This window comes from Canis aureus, chromosome 8 (genome assembly GCF_053574225.1).
Source record: "Canis aureus isolate CA01 chromosome 8, VMU_Caureus_v.1.0, whole genome shotgun sequence".
Classification (NCBI taxonomy): domain Eukaryota; kingdom Metazoa; phylum Chordata; class Mammalia; order Carnivora; family Canidae; genus Canis; species Canis aureus.
In genome coordinates, this window is record NC_135618.1 from 8,183,867 (window position 1) to 8,200,077 (window position 16,211).

At 43.4% G+C, this 16,211-nt stretch overlaps 1 protein-coding gene across 3 annotated transcripts in view; it reads left to right on the forward strand.

Annotated features, from left to right (window-relative positions):
* AK5 (adenylate kinase 5) overlaps positions 1-16,211 on the forward strand; it is a 235,997-nt gene that overhangs the window by 111,962 nt on the left and 107,824 nt on the right. For all 3 annotated transcript variants that reach the window (XM_077905099.1, XM_077905097.1, XM_077905098.1), the window contains one exon: positions 11,022-11,112. In XM_077905099.1, the coding sequence (XP_077761225.1) occupies positions 11,022-11,112 (91 nt within the window). The remainder of the gene's footprint in view (positions 1-11,021; positions 11,113-16,211) is intronic.

Sequence of the window (16,211 nt, forward strand, 5' to 3'; positions counted from 1 at the left end):
TATGTATAGGTCAATGAGGAGGATCTTGGCATTTGTTATCTATTTATGATTTGGACGTTGGTCAGTCTGCTCTGAGTTCTATCTGAGCCTACAAAATTTAATAATTAGCTACTACAGCCACACACCCTTTAGCTCAAAAATTGTTCCAGACCCAGTTCCCACCACTGACTTGGATTCTTCATGCTTGGGCGTCCTCTCTCATCAGCAACCTCCTGCATGACTGAAGGCTTAGCCTCTCCCCTCTTATTATGAGTGATATGGACTTGTCCATCATCCCCTGATAAGACAGCCAGAGCAAGGAGCTCTAGGAAAGTAGTCTGGAAAGCTGCCTGTCAGTCAGAGGCAGAGCTGAAGCCCTGGATGGGATGTGGGGAGGAGGGGCTGAGCCAGGCCAGGCCCGGGGTACTGGTCAATGGAGCCCTGGAGCAGAAGTAGAGTGTCTTCTCCCAACACACCAGACCAGACATGGACCCATGTCAGAAATCTCTCCAACCCCAAAGAGGCTCTTAGAAGAAGGATAGGCATACTCTTTAGGGAGGACTTGAGTTGGGATGAAAAGAGACACAGAATCCATGCTAGATGAGTTAAGGCAGGGCTGTTTGCAGAAAGACATTTTAGAAGGCTGCTATAGAGGATGCAGTTGGAGTCAACAGTAGACAAAGAGGACTGTGGAGCAGTAGCTGGTTTCTCTGTGAAATTGTTAGGTGGAAGTTAAGGGTCCCCCAGGAGAGCTCTTTTAGGAGCTGGATAGGCATCTATCTGTTGCAGTCAACTTTGGCTGTCCTTGCTCCTTCCAGTGCTCCTGGCCAGCCTGCATGTCCTCCTGCCAACAGCTACAGCCACCTGGTAGGGTAGACCCATCATTCAGACAAGTAAAACCACCAAGAATGGTCTGAAAATAGGGAATAAGATCAAGAATGCTTGAGTATATTGGCTCTGGACCTGGCTTGGCTTGGCTTCTGCAGATTCCTAGAGGCCTGTCCTAAGAATCCCTCTAAAGGCTTTGATTTGTTCTGCAAATGCCCAGCTAAGGTTAAGTCTGCCCACGGAGCAGAGAGCTCCTCTGATCCTCACAGCCTTGGTGTGTGGTGGGGCTCATAGTTTGATGTAGACAGATGTGGATTCAGAGCCTGGCTCTACCACCTGCGTGACCTTGGACAAGTTGTTTAATCTCCCTAAGACCTAGTTTTCGAATATGGAGATAATGATACCTCTTTAGGTAACTGGGTGATGGACATTAAGGAGGCCACATGATATCATGAGCGCTGGGTATTATGGAAGACTGATGAGGGGGGGCACCTGGGTGGCTCAGTGGTGGAGCATCCGCCCTCGGCTCAGGGCGTGATCCCATGGTCCTGGGATCAAGTCCCGCATCAAGCTCCCCGGTGGGAGCCTGCTTCTCCCTCTGCCTATGTCTCTGACTCTGTATGTCTCTCACGAATAAATAAATAAAATCTTTAAAAAAAAAAAAAAAAGACTGATGAATCACTGACCTCTCCCTCTGAAACTAATCATATACTGCATGTTCATTAATTGAATATAAATAAAAAATGATAGCCCTTTTATAATAATACTGTAGGGACTGAATGACAAACATGTACTTAAAAAGCTCTAACAGTGAATGGCACATAGTAAGTGCTCAAAAAATGGTAACTGTACCTGGGCCTTTGTAGATTGGTTGTTGAGTGCTGATGCAGATTCTAAAAATAATCCCTGAGCTTCAAGTGTAATAAGAGTAATCAAAATTCTTAGTCTCCTTTTCTAAGTCTCTATTATAGCAGGACAAGTCAGTCATTATTTCATTAAGATTTCAAGTTTGGGAAGAAGCTTCTTTTTAAAACACTTCATAAATATTGCAACAGTCTTCTCTGGAATCTCTTTATTGTGTTGACTTATTCCCATCAAAATTTTCCAGATGCTGCCTATGATCTGAATATCCAGTGAATTGAAGATTCTATACAAAAAGCTGAGAAGAGTCTTTTTCTCAGATATCCACAGCTTTCCAGTGTTCTACACTCATCACTTTGCATACCAATCATGTCCGTTTTTAGATCTATCTTCTCACGTTTCCCCCCTTATTTCATTCTGTTAAGAAATAGGTTCTACACATCCCGGTTCAGCAGGGCCATACCACCGAGTTCTTTCTGGTCATCAAAATGGGACTGATCTGGCTTTCTCAGACAGAATATTGTCCTACCCGCACCCCCCCACCCCCACACAATGTAGGGTACTTTCTTTCAGATTCTGTGATTAATTATGAAGCTTTAGCAACACAGTTCTGCAGAGTAATATAAACTGTCATCACTCCATCACTGATAACTACAGATTTCACTCCAGTTACCACAGGTCTTTAAATTATTATTATTTTAATGCAATATCCCATTTTTGTTGGAGAAAAACACAATCACTGTGAGGATGACGCCACCCAATCAATCATGTAGAAGGAAGTCTCAAAACACAATACAAGAGAAGATGTGAAGGGCCAGTTATCTGCATGTTGGGGGATCTCCAGCAGCAAATGACAAAAACCATTGGTGAAGACCATGCTTAATTGAAATCCCTTGCAGGAAACCAAGGAGAAGTGAATAATTCGGGAAGCCAGCTTGATGCACAGAGAATGACACTTATGGGATATATAAAACCGAGATAATACTAATAACAGACCCCATTTATTTCCTCCTCAAACTTAAGCAGAGAAAGAGTAGGAGATGGATCTAAACTTAATAAAGGTGCAACTGGGAAAGAGAAATTGAGCTGGTGTTCTCCCGTTGAGTCCATTTAGAGACATTTTGTAAACATAACATTCCTACCTAGCAGAGCGGAGAAATGAGGAAGGCCCTGTCTCCATGGAGAAGATTTGGGCAGCCCGTTGCAGCCTGGAAATCAGAGCCCAAAGGAAACAAAACCAAAAACTCACGTCTACCATCAAAAGGGCAAACCATCACTGCCACTTTCTCCTCACACGGCACTGCTTCTCCTTCCCCTGCCATAACTTCCTCTCTTAATTCGGCTAGGTTTTATACAATTTTCTTTCTTTTTTTTTTAAGATTTTATTTATTTATTTATGAGAGACACAGATTGAGAGAGAGAGGCAGAGACACAGGCAGAGGGAAAAGCAGGCTCCATGCAGGGAGCCTGATGTGAGACTCGATCCCAGGTCTCCAGGATCAGGCCCTGAGCTGACGGCAGCGCTAAACCGCCGAGCCACCCAGGCTGCCCTTTTTTTTTTTTTTAATACTTTATTTATTTATTTATGAGAGGTTTTGTACAATTTTCAAAGTGGTTCCAACAGTCGTTATTCAAATTAAAACATGCGTTGCGAGTGAACTGGGCAATTTGGTAAGCATTTCATTTTGAAGCCTCCAGTTGACCTTCCCAGCCCTCTGACATTAAGTGACCTTAAACAGATGATGCAGACCATGTCCCGGGTAAGTCCTTTCCCTCAGATTAAGAACAGAGTTTTGTTAAGATTGCCAGACCGGGTATCAGTCACAGGAAAGATAAAGTTGCCCATCTCATCACAGACTTGCAGAGCCAGGAGCAACCTTGGACAGCACCTGCTCTAGAGCTGCGTGACTCCGGCTGCCCAGGGATGCTTGTGTCTGACCTGGGGGATGGAAATGAACTTTCCTTCCTAGAGCTTCCATCGCCCTCTCACTACTGCCCCTGCAGCATCGTCACTTCTGCTATGCTTTGCATTTTGAAGTTAACAGCCCGGGTTCTTGCAGCTCAAAACCTTTTTCCTTAAAAAGGAGGAGAAAAAAAAAAAAAAGAAAAATCATCACTACCTGAGTTTCAGAATACTTGTTTAGAAACCCAAAAGCTGAGAATAGCCAGGTGAAGTTATGGTTTCTCAGCTTTGGCACTACCGACATTCGGACTGGATAGTGCTGTGTTGGGAAGGGGCTGTCCTGGCCTCCCTGGCCAGCTGTGTCTCCCCTGCCTGTTGCGACAACCAAAAACATCTCCCAACGTTGCCTCTTGTTGGGGTGGGGGACGGAGGGGATGGGACAAAATTTCTTCTGGTTGAGAACCATTAATGTCTGTGCAAAATCAAGTAAGTAAAAGATTTGATGATTTAAAAGTCGGCTCTCCTCTTCCCACACCCACAACCTCTCCAACACTGACTGTTACCATTTTGCAGAAATCTTGGCCAATTAGGTTGGATTGTTCTGATGGGACCAAATCACAATGCCCTCCAAGGTCTTTATGCTGCATTGTTGGCTCAAAGAATGTAGAGGCGGGTCTCAGGCTGGTCCCGGCATCGTACAAGTGCGGGGTTACAGAAAATAAAGCAGTCTGGGTTCAATTTTGTGATGCTAATGCAGGAGTAAATGGGCTTCAGCAGCATCTGCAAAATCCAGAGCAGAGCTGGTTATGTGGGTGTCATCTTCCTTCCTCACTCACAGTCCGTGTTCATCATCCAAACCCTTAGCAGATGGGGTCCGCCCAGCGTGTCGTATTTACTCAGCAAGTATTTGTTGAATGTTTTTGTGAGTGGTGTTTTACGTTTTGCAGTTTGCCTTCTGGCTTGGACAATCAGGTCCTTTAAGTCTGTGCTAGAACCAAACATACCTTGTTCAAATCAGACGATAGAGTATCTCCTAGAAAGCCTCAAAATCTCTTGTATTCCTTATTCCACAATCCCCAAGTTAAAAAAAAAGCATGTGTCTGTGTATGTGTGTGTGTCTCCAAAATACAGAAGCAATCAAAGATCTAGGAGTTATACTCCCTCAGACCTAGGTAGTCACAGAGGGAGAAAAAAGAAGGACTGTACGTTATGCTGGGCTCTGTGCTGTGTGTTAAATATATACCATCTCCTCAGTCCGTGCAGCAATCGTGTTGTGTAGGTGCTAAGACGGGGGGAATAAGTTGCTCAAAGCCAGACAGCGACTACACAGGGAAGCAGAAGCTCAAACCAAGTTCCAGTGGCGTTTTAAGCTGAGCCCAGTTTTAAGCCTCCTGGACTCATATATGTGCCAGGCCTTGGCTGCTTATCAAACAGAGAGCCCTGTCCACCACTGCCCTGGAGGTCCAACATTGCTGACAGCCGAGCAGCCTCTTCAGGGCTGAAGGCTGGGCTTCATCATCCCCACCACGGTGGAGGTCTCCACAGAGCACCCAGGCCCAACCAGACCAGGCCTACAGCTGCTCTGGCTCCTTTCAGCACTTCTAGATTCAGATACTGTGCTGCTCCCCGTGGTAGGGGGGATGAGGGGGTGAGGGGGTGCTTAGGCTTCTCCATGTCCTCTCCAAGGGCTAGACAGCACAACCCAGAATTAGAGGGTATTTAACTCCTCCAAGGTAAAGCCTGGGCCAGTGAAAGACAGGAAGCAGCCTGGGTGGCTCAGTAGGTTAAACATCTGCCTTTAGCTCAGGTCATGACCCCAGGGCCCTGGAATCAAGCCCCAAGTCCGGCTCCACGCTCAGCAGAGAGTCGGCTTCTCCCTCTGCCTCGTCCCCTCCCCCTTCTCATGCTCCTACATTCTCGTTTGCACTCTCTCTCTCTAAGAAAGGAAGGAAGGAAGGAAGGAAGGAAGGAAGGAAGGAAGGAAGGAAGGAAGGAAGGAAGGAAGGAAGGAAAGAAGGAAACTGAAAGGAACCGGAATATAAATACCTCTCCTGTCCTCCCCCATCAGACTGTTCTGAGATGTAGAGTGTCCATTTAGTCTTTCTTTCTTTTTTTATGATTTTATTTATTTATTCATGAGAGACACAGAGAGAGAGAGAGGCAGAGACACAGGCAGAGGGAGAAGCAGGCTCCATGCAGGGAGCCCGATGTGGGTCTCGATCCCGGGTCTCCAGGGTCATGCCCTGGGCCAAAGGCAGCACTAAACTGCTGAGCCACCCGGGCTGCCCATATTTAGCCTTTCTAGAGACCAAGCTACCAGCTGTATTTTCTTGTGACACTGCAGCCAATCCAGGAATTACTACCTTGCATTTGTTTTTCTTTATTCTTTGCCTTTTCTTTTTTCCTCACATTTACTGCCCTGGGATTACACACACACACACACACACACACACACACACACACTCCAGTAAACTGCTAACCTATGCTTTTGCCTCAGGCTCTGTTTTCTAGGGATCCCAAGCTAAAACATACACTTGTGCTCTTTTATTTATGAAATGACAGGGCTGCCACCCATATCCCAAAGTGCAAGAAAAAAATGAAGATGACAGCTAATAAATATTTTGAGAGAAAAAAAGCCCAGCCACAGTATATGTGGGTGTGAGGAACAGCGCACCGAGATGACTCCGTGGCCTTCTTGGTCTCCTTGTAGTGGCCCTAAGTCTCATCTTGCTTTTAGATGCAAAGGGCTGTGTTTACACCCATTTGAGCAGAAGGGCTATATTGGTCTTACTGTGATGGTATCTGCAGGATGCAAAGTGTCAGTCACCCTAAGTTCAAATCCCAGCGCTGCTTACTAGCTGTTTGACTCGAGAAAGTCATGACATCGCTAAGTAGATCCTTCCTCACCTGTGAAATAGAAGAAAACTGTCTGCCTCACCTTTCCTTCCCATGGGCCGGTGACACGGTGAAAGCACTTTGAAGCACAGTTCAGATGTGCTTTAGCGCTAAGAGGAGCTAAAGAAATAACTTTCTAATTTAGGCTTCCACGATTTCCCTCACCAAGAAGGGTGAAATGCTTCAGTAGGAGAATATGAAGGAATAAATCGTGTAAATCTTCTTAAATACCTTCAAGATAGTAATTAAGATTCAAAGCTAAAGAATTGAGACTTCTGACCCAGATGGAATAAAGGAGACTGGATTTTCTTCCCCTCCCATGTGAAACAAACAAAAGAAAAAGAAAAGAGACATATTTTTAAAGATTTTATTTATTTATTTGAAAGAGAGACAAAGAGTGTGAGAGAGAGATCATAAGCAGAGAGGAGGTGCGGGGGGAGAAGCAGGCTCCCCCCTTGAGCAGGAAGCCCAATACAGGGGCGGGATCATGACCTGAGCCGAAGGCAGATGCTTAACCCACTGGGCCACCCAAGTGCCCCCCAAAGAAAATATTTTAAAAAACAATTTTCCAGACACCTTCCCTCAAGCAATAAGGTGATTCCCTAAGAAACAAATGCAGCGTGCCTGGGGAGTTCCCAGGTTTGGAGCAAAAAGAAGGAAGCCTCGTGGAAATTTGGGGACCCCCTGGGTTGAGCAGACACAGCTGAGAGTCTAAGATCCCAAGGTGACTGGAGGGCAGAGGACAGAGCAGAGATGTGGGCTCCCCTCCAGTAGTCAGCCCGGTGCTAAGCAATGCATGCATGTAAGCAAACTACCCAAATCTGAGAGGAAACCACCCGAAAAGATTAGCTAGTGCTACACCAGGCTTGAAATAGTGCTTTTTTTTTTCTACCAACCGAACTAGAAAACTACTTAATTCACCAGGTACTAGGTACAGTACTTTGAAGAGTCTTGCCTCCACTGTGGGGAATGATTGGCTGTATACTTAACAATGCTCTGGTCCAACTCAACAAGTCTTTTTTTTTTTTTCAATTTTTTTATTTAAATTCCAGTTAGTTAACGTACAGTGCAACACTAGTTTCAGGTGGAGAATTTAGTGACTCATCACTCACATACATCACTCGGTTCTCATCACAACAAGCGTGCACTCCATTAAGGAGCGCACCTGTCCCTTATCTCCCCCATCCCCCTCCCCCTCCCCTCTGGTAATCATCAGTTTGTTCTCTATAGTTAAGAGTCTGATTCTTTTTATCCCACCCCCCACGTGTTCATTTGTTTTGTTTCTTAAATTCCTCAGAGGAGTGAAATCAAGTGGTATTTGTCTCTTACTGACTTACTCCACTTGGCATGATACCCTCTAGTTCTAACCATGCCGTTGCAAATGGCAAGATTGCATTCTTTTTTATGGCTGAGTAATATTCCATTATATATATAAATATATATACATATATATGTGTGTGTGTGTGTCTATATACGCACACCACGTCTTTTTTTAAAGATTTTATTTATTTGAGAGAGAGAGAGAATATGAGCAAGGAGAGGAGCAGAGGAAGAGGGAGAAGCAGGGAGCCCCAATGCGGGGCTCAATCCTTTGAGATCATGACCTGAGCTGAAGGCAGATGTTTAACTGACTGAGCCACCCAAGCACCCCAGTACCACATCTTTGTTATCCATTCATCAGTTGATGGACACTTGGGCTCTTTCCATAACTTGGCTATTGTTGATAATGCTGCTATAAACATTGAGGTGCATATACCCCTTCAAATCTGTATTTTTGTATCTTTCAGCTGAATAGCTAGTAGTACAATTGCTGGATCATAGGGTAGATCTATTTTTAACTTTTTTGAGGACCCTCCATACTGTTCTCCAAAGGGGCTGCACCAGTTTGCATTGCCACCAACAGTGTAATAGGATTCCTCTTTCTCCGCATCCTTGCCAACACCTGTGGCCTTCCGTGTTGTTAATTTTAGTCATTCTGACTGGTGTAATATCTCACTGTAGTTTTGATTTCTATTTCCCTGATGATGAGTGATGATGAGCATCTTTGAGTAGGTCTGTTAGTCATCTGAATGTCCTTGGAAAAAATGTCTATTCATCTCTTCTGCCCAATTCTTAACTGGATTATTTGTTTTGTGGGTATTGAGTTTGATGTTCTTTATATATTTGGGGTGCTAATCCTATATCATATATGTCATTTGTAAATATCTTCTCCCATTCTGTAGGTTGCCTTTTAGTTGTATTGATTGCTTCCCTCACTGTGCAGAAGTTTTTACTTTGATGAAGTCCCAATAGTTTATTTTTGCTTTTGTTCTCCTTGCCTCCGGAGACCCATCTAGTAAGAAGTTGCTACAGTTGATGTCAAAGAGGTTACTGCCTGTGTTGCCCCCTAGGATTTTGATGGTTTCGTCTCACATTTAGGTCTTTCATACATTTTGAATTTATTCTTATTAATGGTGTAAGAAAGTGGTCCAGTTTTATTCTTCTGCATGTCACTCAACAATTTTCCCAACACCATTTGTTGAAGAGGCTTTTATCCATTAGATACTCTTTCCTACTTTGTTGAAGATTAATTACCCATATACTTGTGGGTTCATTTCTGGATTTCCTATTCTATTCCATTGATCTATGTGTCTGTATTTGTGCCAGTACCATTACCATCTTGGTCACTATGGCTTTGTAATAGTGAACTCTGGAATCATGATGCCTCCAACTTTGCTTTGCTTTTTTCAAGATTGCTTTGGCTATTCAGAGTCTTTTGTGGTTCCATACAAACTTTAGGATTATTCTAGCTCTGTGAAAAATGCTGATATTTTGATAGGGATTGCATTAAATGTATTGAGTGCTTTGGATAATATAAACATTTTAATAATATTTGTTCTTCCAATCCATGAGCATGGAATGTTTTTTTCACTTCTTTGTGTCATCTCTAATGATGACATTTCTTTCATCAGTATTTTACAGTTTTCAGAGTACAGATCTTTTACCTATTTGGTTAGGTTTATTCCTAGGTATCTTGTGGTTCTTTATGCAGTTGTAAATGGGATTGATTCCTTGATTTTTCTTCCTTGATGTATAGAAATTGCAACAGATGTATATTGATGTATAGAAATGCAACAGATTTCTGCATGTTTATTTTGCATCCTGCAACTTTACTGAATTTGTGTATCAGTTCTAGCAATTTTTTGGTCAGCCCAACAAGTCTTAAAACCAAAATCTGAAAGGATCGAGTTGTTTCCAAGTAACTGAACTGCATTCTAGAACAAAGCACAAGAATATTTATAGGGCTACAAAAATATCTAACACCCAACACAGTCAAAATGATGATGCCTGGCATCCAATAAAAACTACCGAACATGCAAAGAAACACCAGATGTTAGAATTAGCAAAGGACATTAAAAGTTATAATTGTATTTCAGATATTCAAAACCTTAAATAGAGACATAGATTTTTTTTAAAGACTCAAATCAGACATCTAGAGATGAAAATTATAATGTCTGAGCTGAAAGACATTATAAACTCAGGATGAATTTAACAGTATATGCATACAGGAGAATACTACTCAGCAATGAAAAGGGATGAATGATAGATACAACATTGATGACTCTCAGAATAACTGAGCTGGGTGAAAGAATCCAGACTAAAAAATTTAATGCTATATAAATCCTTGCATCTGAAATTCTAGAGAATGCAAAATAATCTATAGTTAGAGAAATGTAGGATCAATGATTACCAGGTAGAGGGGCAGGAGAAAGGGATTCATTCTCAGGGGGCACAAGGAAACTTTTGAGGGTGATAGTTACGTTCACTATTTTGATTTTTATGATGATTTCACGGGTATACAGATGAAGACGTCAAAACGTACCAACTTGTACACTTTAAGTATATACAATTTATTATATGTTTATTATAATTCAGCAAAGCTCTTTTTAAAAACTAAAGAGATAAACATGTATTTTTTAAAAACCACTGCACAACCTGGGACATACAGGACTTACAAATATAACCACTTTGTTTAATATTTAAATTTTTGTAAATTTTAAAGAATGGTAAAATGTTTAAATCTATAATTTACATCAAGTCTAATGTCTACAGACTACATCTATCATATAGTATTTATAGTATCTAGTGAAGCAACTAAAATTTGGTTTGGGGGCTCCTTCTCTTTTTAACAGTACATTAGAAAATCCCCTCCTATTGTTTAGAACTATGTATTTTCATGGTTCTTTTAATTAAAAACAAAACTCTAAGAGCCAGAAGGCACAAGGTAAATTTCAATTATCATTTTTTTCTAAAGCTTGCTTTATAAAGTAAGAGAATTCTACCCATTTTTCTTAAGCATAAGTGATTGACTGTACACTTATTCCCCAATATCCTTCTCTGATATGTAATCTAGGCTGAAAAACTCTCTAAGTGTCTGTTGAAGATTCAAGGGCTTTAATTCCTGTTGACCTGCTTCATTAGCAATACAATGGTGTGATGCATGCTCTTTATATTTGGGAATGAACTAATTTCTGTCTTCTCTTGTTCCCAACTTGTTTGTCCTGATTTCGCCCAGTTTGACGCTGACCGAGACGAAGATGAGGTGTTCTATGACATCAGCATGGCAGTTGACAGCAAGTTATTCCCAAACAAAGAAGCTGCAGCAGGTAAGTCACTGTGTCCTTCAGGCAACAGTATGGCCTGACCACCTGCCAAGTGTCTGGAGCTTGACTGTCTGCTATAAGGTTTTAAGATGACACCGTCCGAGCTTTACACTTTCTGGTTTACAAATAAAGATACAAAACAGAAAAGAAAGAATATCCATCTGGCCTTTAGAGTTAATGCTTTTCTTCCAGTCCCTGCACAAGTAGATTAGCAGGCGTCAATGTCGCACAGGACCTATGTTACTATAATTGAAAAAATCTAATCTAGCTCATTCTTTGTGCAGCAATGAAAAGTTACAGTCCCCCCAGGACCCCCAACTCATACTTGTCTTTGCTGCACCCCATTGGAAAAGTCTCCCCTTCTGCCTGGTAGCTACTCCCATCCCAACCCACAGCTCCCGTTTTGTCTTTGTGCCTTCCCTTCCTAAGAACTCACACCTAGAAATTTGATGCTGGGGAGCAGCGCAGGGCCATCACACTCCCTATCTAGGCGGTCCCTGATCCTTCTCTCACTCTCTTTTGCTTTCTGACTCTGATCAACCCATTGTCCCTCACGGTCTCATCTCTCCATTCCAATGTGGATGACTCTCTTTCTCTTTGTTTTTTTTTTTTTTTAAGATTTATTTACTTATTCATGAGAGACACACAGAGAGGCAGAGACACAGGCAGAGAGAAAAGCAGGCTCCCTGCAGGGAGCCCGATGTGGGACTCTGTCCCGGATCCCAGGATCAGACCCTGAGCCAAAGGCAGACGCTCAACCTCTGAGCCTCTCAGGTGTCCAATGACTCTCAAATCTTTGTCCCAGTCCTGTCCTTTCTTCTTGGTAATGACCTCAGTGGATAAAGGCAAAAAAAAAAAAAGAAAAAAGAAAAGAAAAGAAAAGGCTAAACACTTAAAACACTTGACCATATTTGATTTGAAGCACCTTAAGGGTAGCTTCAAAGAAAGGCAGAATGAAAAGAAAGGCAAAGCAGTGGTCTCTCTGGGCAGCTCCACCGAGCACGGGGAACAATGTAACCCCACCTGGCTGGTTTTCCAGCCACAGCTACAATAAGGTGGCCTATTGCAGGGAAAGATGGGACACTGAGAAGCATGTAGGAGCATATAGTCCAGTGTGTGCTGCTCTGGAAACTGCTGTGTTATCTGTGCTTTAAGTCCATCTTTTATTTAGAACATTTACTTAGATCTCTAACAACAAATATCTAACTGCTCGGTATCCTCGGTTTGCTAAGACAGTGGAGTGAAGGAGCTGATTTGTTTTTTTTTTTAATTTATTTATTTTAATTTTAGTTCCAGTATAGTTAAGATACAGTGTTATATTAGCATCAGTGTATGATAGAGTGATTCAACAGTTCTGTACCCTACTAAGTGCAGATCACGGTGGGTGTACTCTCCCCATCCTTCACCTCTTTCATCCATTTCCCCACCCACTCCCCCTCTGGTAACCATGAGCTTATTATAGCTAAGACCCTATTTTTTGTTTCTTAAATTCCACATGTGAATTTGTATATTTGTTGTATATACAAATATACAACATATTTGTTGTTGAGTGAAGTTGTATATTTGTCTTTCCTCTGACTGATTTCAGGTAGCATTTTACTCTTTAGACCCACCCATGTTGTTGCAAATGGCAAGATTTCATTCTTTTTTGTGGCTGCATAATGTTCCATGGCACATATATACCATGTCTTCTTTATTCATTCGTCTCTCAGTGGGCCCAGGGCTGCTTACCTAATTTGGTTATTGTACATAATGCTGCAATAAACACAGGGGTGCATATGACTTTTAAAATGAGCATTTTTGTATTCTTTGGGTAAATACCCAGTAAGAGAATTACTGGATGATATAGTAGGTCCCTTTTCTTAATTTTTTGAGGAGCTTCCATGCTGTTTTCCACAGTGGCTGCACCACTTTGCTTTCCCACCAACAATGTGAGTGTTTCTTTTTCTCCACGTCCTCTAAGCTGCCTTCTTTAGAATACCTGACACTTTGTGGCTCTCTAGGGGCATTTCTCCAAAGTGGCCTCAGCCTGTAGGGCTGAGCTGTGCCAGCTTCCGTGCTAGCAGTAAACAGCCTGAGAGCAGGTGCTGTGTCCTCAGAATGCACAGCACCTGCCCCATAGCAGAAGTTTCCAGGGACCTCATCTTTCCTCTCTATATTCCAAGACTTCTGAACAGAGGAGTCTGCTCACAGCCTCAACTCCCACAAGTTCCCCTACAAGCTGAGTCCTCTCCAGCCTTAAAATAAGCCTGTTCTATGTATAGCAGCCCTTGGTGATGCAGTGAGCGAGGGGGGGGATGTGGTAAACTGGAAACTCACGATGTCTCCCCTACAGGAGGCAGCCACTCCGAAGCCTTATGGTATGGTTGCCATTAAGGAATTGGCCAGTTGTTGATGGGTGTTTCTCTCTTTCAAGAGAAAACAGAAGCCTGCATCTGTAGGGGAACTCTCCAGGCTTGTAAATGCTGCTGACTCACCCAGTTAAACGGGCCATGTCTATGGCCACTGCTCCGTGGATTGTCAGCCCCTGGGGCTTTGTCCCTCTAGTCTTCCCTTCTCTTCTCTCTGGACACTGTCTTTGCAGAATCTCAGCTGCCCCACAGCTCCCATATCACCTCCATGGGAATGGCTTTCTATTAAGTTTTTTAAATAAAATTTCCATATATCTAAGAGGTGCACCATGGTGACTTGGCATACACGTACATGGAGAAATGACTACTGACTGGCATCTCTTCTCATAGTCACCATTTTTCTGTGTGTGATGAGAGCCCCCGAAATCTATGCTTTCAGCAACTTTCCAGTACTTAATACGGTGTTATTAACTATCATCACCAGGTTGTGTATTGCATCCCTAGACTTATTCATCCTACGGGACCGTAACCTTGCACCGTTTGGCCAACAGCTCCCCATTTTCCCCACCCACATGCCATGGCAACCACCGCCCTACTCTCTGCTTCAGTGTACTTGTTTTAGATTCCACATACGAGTGAGATCATGCAGCTTCTCTCTATGAAGAAGGGAGTCAGGCAAAGAAATGTCCCACGGTCTCACAGCCCACACCAATCATCATTCCTCAGGGACACCTTGGGAGTCCTGTTCTTTATCCCCGCTGCACCTGCCAGGGCTCTGTCATTCTTTGCCAGCCTCTTCCTTCCCCCCTGGCCTCTCCCATCTGCTCAATCCTGTTGCTGCGGTGGGGAACCTCACCAAATGCAGCTCTGACCACCCTGCCTCCCCAGCAAAATACAACCAGGCATCCCCTCGACAGTCTCACCCCCAACCCCTCCTTCACCGGATCCCATTTTGTATCTCAGTTTGAATGTGATTTGCCCCAGGAGGCGTGCGCAGCCCCCAGCCCAGAAGAGATCAGACCCCAGCAGAGTCCCCTGTACTTTTCCTCCGGGTGTGGATCACAGTTGTGATGATATCACCAGGTAGAGGGCTGTTTGTTAAAAATCTCTGGCCTTTATCAGCGTGCAGGACTTCACGAGGATGGAGGGTATGTGTGGGTGTTTGAGACACAGTGTGAATCTCGTAGGAGACACCGCCGAAGCCCTCTCCACCCAGCTGGTCACCTCAACTGGGCCACTTGTCTGAGCACGTGGCCTCACAGCCTCTCCTCCTCTCTTCCTCTCTCTTTGCCTTCTCTCTTTTCCTTCCTGCCCCTGCCCTGCCATGGAGTAACTGCAAAATCACTCCTGCTCATCTCTCCCGGAACTGTCCCAACACCAGCTCCCTTAAGGAGCTCACCTTCTAGGCCCAACTACCGTCCAGATATTTTCCCGAAGAAACACAATGCTCTTTCCAAAGGAATTCCAATGCAGACTGTTACTAAGACTTTCCCTGCCTCCCGGAATGGGAGCGGGGTTCTCTGCGCCTCACAGCAGAGGCACTTAGGAGGGATGTGATGTTTGCGAAGAGAATGGAGAAGGTCAAGATGTGCAAAAGCAAAATGTCAATGTCCCTTTAATGCGTCTTTCAGTTATTCAGCATATGTGTAGCAAATGGATTAAACTTCTAAGCTTTGCTCTTGTATGTAGAGATGAAATACAATATGCCACCTAAAGCTGCTCACAGTTTAGCAGAAGGGACAGGACGAGGGAGAGACTGCTTTCCTCAGGGGGGCAGGTGATGCCTTAGAGGAGCTTTATCTGCAGACCCTTCCCTGCCCAGGAAGCCCTGCCTTGCAGGTGTGCTTCTTTATCTGGGACTCGAAGTGCAAGGAGGACCTTCCTAAACCTTCCGATTGAAGAGCCACTAGGAGGACAAAAGTCTGTAACGTTGTCCCAGAAGGCAACATGGTTAGCCTCCCAGTACCTCGAGAGTGAATTTGTACCATCTTCCCACTTAAACTTTTTTTTAAAGATTTTATTTATTTATTCATGAGAGACACTGAGAGAGAGGCAGAGACACAGGCAGAGAGAGAAGCAGGCCCCATGCAGGGAGCCCGACGTGGGTCAATCCTGGGTCTCTAGGATCACGCCCTGGGCTGAAGGCAGACGCTCAACCACTGAGCCACCCAGGCGTCCCATCTTCCCACTTAAACTTGAGGAGACAACCTGAAAATAATCTTTCTGAAGACCATTCTACATCTGAAACTGGTGACACTGAGTGCTCCCTGGGGGATTCTATTTCAGCTCTGTATCTATAGAAGGAATATTTTTAAATCTGAAAGAAATTGAGAAATTCAAAATAGGGGGAAGTGAAAGCCATACTATCACTTTTCCAGAATGCCCTAAATTTGCTGTCCTTTTTGAGTAAAGAGATCATCCCAGGTGTTTTATGTGTTAAATTGTTCAATGAAAGAAGGCAAAAATGTGTACATATATCTATATTTACCTCCCTCTTTTGTATGTCAAACCTTAGATGGTTATTAACGGCCCCATTTTCAGCAAACCAAGCAACCGATGCTAAAAGAAAATGAAAGCCATTCAATCACTCTCTGAGCTGATAATGATATCCATTGTCTGTGGCTTCCTCTGATTTATTAGTACTGTTGCCAAGAGCAACAACGTGTCAAGAAATTCCATCCTTTAATGATACAATAAAATTTCTGTTAAAAGTATTTTATTAGGAAAGCCAGTCTCTTCTTCTCTGTAAGC